This window comes from Bos taurus, chromosome 19 (genome assembly GCF_002263795.3).
Source record: "Bos taurus isolate L1 Dominette 01449 registration number 42190680 breed Hereford chromosome 19, ARS-UCD2.0, whole genome shotgun sequence".
Lineage (NCBI taxonomy): Eukaryota > Metazoa > Chordata > Mammalia > Artiodactyla > Bovidae > Bos > Bos taurus.
The window spans coordinates 32,261,646-32,267,645 of NC_037346.1; the positions used below are offsets into that span (position 1 = coordinate 32,261,646).

The following is a 6,000-nucleotide window of genomic DNA, read 5'->3' on the forward strand; positions in this document are numbered from 1 at the left end:
TCTTCTCCTCCTGCCTTCAATCTTTCCCAGCATTTCCCTTATAAATATAAATGTCTCTTACTAAAAGTTAGCATTAACTGGTTTTCAGAGCCTTTCAACGTCCATTGTTTCTTAGAAATAATCAGCCTAAAATAATCCTTAACCCAAAGAGACATATTTCGTGTGGCTTATTCTACTCCCCTCCCCCTGCCCCAGAAATGCACCTGGAAACCCATGGAGAGGACTCAGGGAGCACCTGCTGAAATGATGGAGAACCCCGTAGCACATTCGCCCATCAGCTCTCTGTGTCCACACCACACACACTCAGGGAAAGGCGGCTGTGGAGCCTGCAGTGGACGGGGACTGAGACTCCGTGTCAGCAGTTCCCCAGCTGTTATTGATAAACAGGGAAAGTCTTAAGACCCTGAGTGCTTGCTGACATCTGTGTGCAACCTCTGGACTGTCCTGGGGAGACGGGCTCCTTTGGAGCTCATACTGCAGCGTGGCAGGGGGTCACCCAAGAATCTGACCCTGGTCCAAAGATGCATTATGGCTGAGTGGGCTGTGCCTTTGGACTATAAGATGGTGACCGTTTCCTGTTCCTTTTCTGCGCATCCTGATATGGGCTCTCTCACTTGGCCATTTTGTTCCATGATCGCCAGGCCCTTGTTTAGGGACGTCGAGGGGATGCATGCAGCAAAGGTTCAGAGGTGGTTCTGGAGCCTAGGTGGGCAGAGAGCCACGTCCACTCTTCCTGAAGCTTTGCTTGTCCCAGGGGCATCCCTATGGCTCCTCTACAGGTGAACCAAGGGAGTGACCACTCCCTGCGTGTGACCCTTGCCTCCTTGCACCCTTTCCCTGACGCTGTCAACAGTAGGGAACTGACAACCTTTCTTTGGCACCGATTCACTCCCAGGCTCGGTCCCAAGGAGAAACCCTGGGTGGTGGGCATCATCTTTTTTCTCACAGACCAATTGAGAAAATGGAGGCATGGACAGGTGAGGGGCACACACCTCAATCCATGGGGTGCTGAAAGTCAGACCAGGGGCTGGACTTCAGCGCCTGTGCTCGGTCACTCAGACCCTCTACAGACAGACTCCAAACCTGCCCCACGTGCGTGGCCCTGGAGAATGTGGCGGGTGAGGTTTTCTTCAGTCATAGGGATAGCACTTGGATTTTGACTATTGAACCCTTCTTGTAGACTTGGTCTAGATGTAGGTGGCTGAACACAGGGAAAAAATTCGGACTTAATCAGACTCGACCTGCTTTTGAGGGAAATGCAGAATAAGTTGAGAGCTAGGCCCTCTTTAATCCTCCATCGAATTAGCCTGATGACAGGGCTACCTTCATCTAAGTGGTACATGGTCAAAGTGGGTTAATCCAGCTTTAGCTTAAGCTGGGGCTGGTTGCAGGGTTGTGGGGCCACCCCCCATCAGGGAGACGCCCGCTTCCTCTAATTCGCTGTGAAGGAGGAGTCTGTTGCCCTTTCTGGCTCGTGTGAGTTTATATCATCATTTCTATAAACATGTCCGTAAAGCACTTTTGGTCTCAGCAGATTAGGGATGGCTTGAAGCTGGACGTTTAGAACAGCCTGAGTGTTAGGTGCTCAGTCACGTCGGACTCTTTGCGATCCCGTGGACTGCAGCCTGCCAGACTTTCCTGTCCTCCACTATCTCCTGGAATTTGCTCAAGTTCTGCCTATATAGTTACATTTAAATTATGCAGCAATAAATAAATATCATACAAGTCTCTCTCTCCCTTTAAAAATATGTATTTATTAACTTATTTATTTTGGCTGTACCGGGTCTTGGTTGTGGCATGTGGACCCTTCATTTCCTCACCAGGGATCAAGCCTAGGACCCCTGCATTGGCAGCAAGGAATGAGTCTTAGCCACTGGACCACCAAAGAAGTCCCTGTCTCTTTTTTAATTCTTTATTTTTAATTGGAGGATAATTGCTTTATAATATTGTGTTGGTTTCTGCCATGTATCAACATGAATCAGCTATAGGCATTCACATGTCCCTTCCCTCTTGAACCTCCCTTCCACCTGCCACCCCATCCCACCCCTCTAGGTTATCACAGAGCACTGAATTTGAGCTCCCTGCATCATACACCAGGGATCTATAAAAAATAGATTTCCACCAGCTAGCTATAAAAAATGGAATCTGAAGTAGTTTTGGAGGCTTCTAGAATTGTGTCTCAGCAAATTCTCTCTTCGCATCAGTTTATACTTCATCTGAATCCTCCCGATTTCTTGGCAGCTGTGTGCCTCGAGGCCTTCAGGGATGTCTTTCACAGTGAAGGCGTTTGGTCAGTGGTCACTGTGTCGATGCTAGTACACCCTGACTGGCCCAGGGGACATTTTCCTTCCTGTGTCCACAGGGTTTTTGTCCCAATGTGATAAGCACAGCAAGGCAGGAAAGCGAGGACACGTGGACACCAAAATCTCTAGGCGCTCCAGGTGATATTATTTTGAAAGGCACGTATCCAGAGGCCAGAGGTCTCTGTGTTCTGAAGTCAGATATTCGGGGCCATCTAAAAGCTGAATACCCCCCAAAATAAGGGAGAGGTGACACTGGGGGGAAGATCTCAGAGAAGGTCGAATCTTACTCCTTCTACCCTAAATTAAAGTGCCTTCCCATCCTAGGTGGAGAGCATCTGGCCTCCAACCTTCAGATGGGACGTACCTATATCTCTCAGCTCTGAAATTCGACTTGCATTGAAATTAGATGGGGCCACGATTAAAAGTGCTGACATTGCCACTCGGTGCTCTGTGATGACCTAGAGGGGTGGGATGGCGGGATGGGTGGGAAGGAGTCTCGAGGGAGGGGATATATGGATACATACAGCTGGTTCATGGATGTTATACAGCAGAAATTAACATATTTAAAGCAGTTACCCTCCAATTAAAAAATAAATCAGAAAAAAAAGCAAGAATAGCAAAAAAAAAAAAAAGTATTGCTATTGAGACGTGTGACCAAAGAGCTGTGACCTCTCACCCTCCCTGGTCTGTTTACTCCGCGCAGGGACCTGATGCCGAGGACCCTGGATGGCCAGATCACCATGGAGAAGACGCCCAGCTACTTCGTGACGCGCGAGGCGCCCGCGCGCATCTCGGCCATGTCCAAGGACACCAAGCTCCTGGTGGTGGTGCGGGACCCGGTGACCCGGGCCGTGTCGGACTACACGCAGACGCTCTCCAAGCGGCCCGACATCCCCAGCTTCGAGAGCCTGGCCTTCCGGAACCGCTCGGCGGGCCTGGTGGACCGCTCGTGGAGCGCCATCCAGATCGGCCTGTACGCCGAGCACCTGGAGCGCTGGCTGCGCCACTTCCCCGCCCGCCAGATGCTCTTCGTGAGCGGTGAGCGCCTGGTGCGCGACCCGGCCGGCGAGCTGGGCCGCGTGCAGGACTTCCTGGGCCTCAAGCGCATCATCTCGGACAAGCACTTCTACTTCAACCAGACCAAGGGCTTCCCCTGCCTCAAGAAGGCGGAGGGCAGCGGCCGCCCCCACTGCCTGGGCAAGACCAAGGGCAGACCCCACCCCGAGATCGATGTGCAGGTGCTGCGGCAGCTGCGGGATTTCTACCGGCCCTTCAACCGCAAGTTCTACCAGATGACGGGCCACGACTTCGGCTGGGACTGATGGCACCCTCTTGGGCTTAGGAAATATTGAGAGAGATTATATGTATGTAAAATGTACAGAAATCTATTTTATAATAATTTATTTTTAATTCATAAGCAATTAATTCACTGAGCTGCCTAGCCACACTCTTTTAGAGAGTCACGTAATCTGTTAACATTCCAAAGTGTTTTCTGATATTTTCTTGTCCTTGCAATGGATGGTGCTTCCATTTTTTTTTTTCCTCCTTTGAGTTTCCTTTCTACCCATTGTATTTAAAGAAAAGCACAACTTGAGATTTTTGTTGTTACGGGTATGCAGCCTTCGATCGCTGTCTGGATTCATTTGTCATCTCCTTGTTCTGAAACTCCAGTTTCCCTGGCTGCCTGGCCACCTCTGGGAGCTCTGAGGTGACAGACTGCCACGTGGCAGCTTCCTCGGCCACTTTCTGACACGTCCAAGGGCGCAGACTCCAGACCACAGTGCTAGGTCCGCCGCCCCGCCCCCACACCCCCTCAAGTCCACTCAGCACTGGGGAGAATCGCTACTTTGGCAGGGACATCCATGTCCTCTTAGAGCCTGCTGGTGAGGGGTCAAGTTCATGGACTTTAGCTTTTGATTTTGAAGGCTGCCGCCTTGCCTCCTCTTCTGCCCCATCCCCAGTTCATCAACTGGCTTGAAGTGTATGTAAATGTCAGAACCCCCTCCGCCCCCGCCCACCACCCCACAGCACCTTTCCCAGGTCCTGTGCTTGGCTGCTGCTTTAGAAATAAAGATGCTCCCTTCTAATTTGCATGCGAGTGCATCATGCTCTGTTCTCAGGCAGACAGTTCTTGCCTTGACACACCAAAGAATCCCCCCGGCTAGCAGAATGACCAGCATAAACCAGGGGTGCTGGGTGTCAAGACCTCAAGGGGTCAGGTGCCTTCCCTCCTGACTCCACCAAGATGCCAGGACCAGCCCCCATTTGGGGTCTGGAATTCCTCTCCTTGAAATTTCTAGCTCATCTCAGACAACATAGTCTGTAGCCAACAGCCAGACAGAACCAGGAGTGGCTCTTATAAAAAGAGACTGGGAACGCTGGCCCCGTGTTGCCTGTGACACTCGAGCCTGGGCTATCTCTTGTTCTAGCCAGGCCCCGGCAGGAGAAGTACCAGCCTAGTAGCTGCTGATGTGGAATGCTCTCCTCTGCTTCTCTCTGGAGGGAGGGGTGGGGTGGGAAGGCTGGGGGAGTCATTTGATGCTGACCAGCTAGTGGCTCTTGGGTAACCGTATAGCAATATGACATAATAATAATAATCTCTTCACTTGATCCTCAGTTTTCTAACCCAGAATGGTTCTACCATCAAAGAACTGTCATTTGCATTATACTTTCATCAAGGAATATATGGGAAGATGTGGTCAACCTGGTTGGGTTGCAGTAGTTACAAAGGACACTTTTGTCTGTTCTATGCGATAACTCGCTCGCTAGAGAAACAAAACACTGGTCTTTAAGGGATGTCTTGCCGATAAGCTGATTTGTCTTTGCCCACGTAGCTAGTCTGTGCTTAGCAGCAAAACTGTCATCATGTAGGTTGGGTATAGGAGGATGGACATGGGGAGGGGGCAGGGAGCTGTGCATTCCTGAGATGCTATAATCATTCCATAGCTTTGTTACTGCCTCTACCAAGCCGAGGTGAACCTGCACTTAGGGGAACGCCCATAATCACGGGGTGGTTCTCCCTTCTTGCTGCTTGGGTGTCAGAGACATCCTCATAAGGGTGCTGATTGATCATGCATTTCTCCAGTCAGAAAGCTAATTAGAAATAAAACCGGAACACCGCCTCTTTTCCGTTACAGTAGAACATGGCTTCAAGTCCGAGTCAGTCCACAGCCACCACCTGCTCCTGCACCGTCTGCTTTCTGGCCGCTTTGGTGCCCTGATGTGGCACGTGATGTCCAGTTGCAGAGTAGTTCAGAGAAGGGCTTGCCACAAAGCCGTGGGGGAAATGCACACAAGCTTCTCCTTCCCCTCCGGGTCCCTGCTTGTCTTTTCAAGCTGGACCATTTTTGATTAAGTTGTTTATTCTCTGCCTTAAAACTGAAACAGGAAATCCTCAGCTTGAAGGAGGGTCATTTAGTCATGAACACTGAAGTGAGTCAAGGTTCCATTCTAGGTCAAATCCTTGAATCCAAACAGATGTTGATAATTAGCATTGAAGGACTAGAGTGAGTTTTTCCGTGGAAGACAAATAAATCATATTTCCTGTGCATCTCTTCCTAGGGGTCTGAGGGCTTGTGGTTTCTGACTGCTCCCGACAGCTCCCAAGGTTACACTCCATCGCGTGATACTTATTACAGGGCCCACATGCCTTCCTCCTGGAGAAGTCAGGCAACACATAAAATCAGGCCTTAACTTT

General features: G+C 50.3%; 1 protein-coding gene across 1 annotated transcript in view; it reads left to right on the forward strand.

Moving 5' to 3' along the window:
• The window catches only part of HS3ST3B1 (heparan sulfate-glucosamine 3-sulfotransferase 3B1), a 39,867-nt gene extending 36,242 nt beyond the window's left edge, over positions 1-3,625 (forward strand). The window contains exon 2 of the mRNA NM_001193139.1: positions 3,007-3,625. Coding sequence (NP_001180068.1) covers positions 3,007-3,625 — 619 coding nt within the window. The remainder of the gene's footprint in view (positions 1-3,006) is intronic.
• The last annotated feature ends 2,375 nt before the right edge of the window (positions 3,626-6,000 follow it).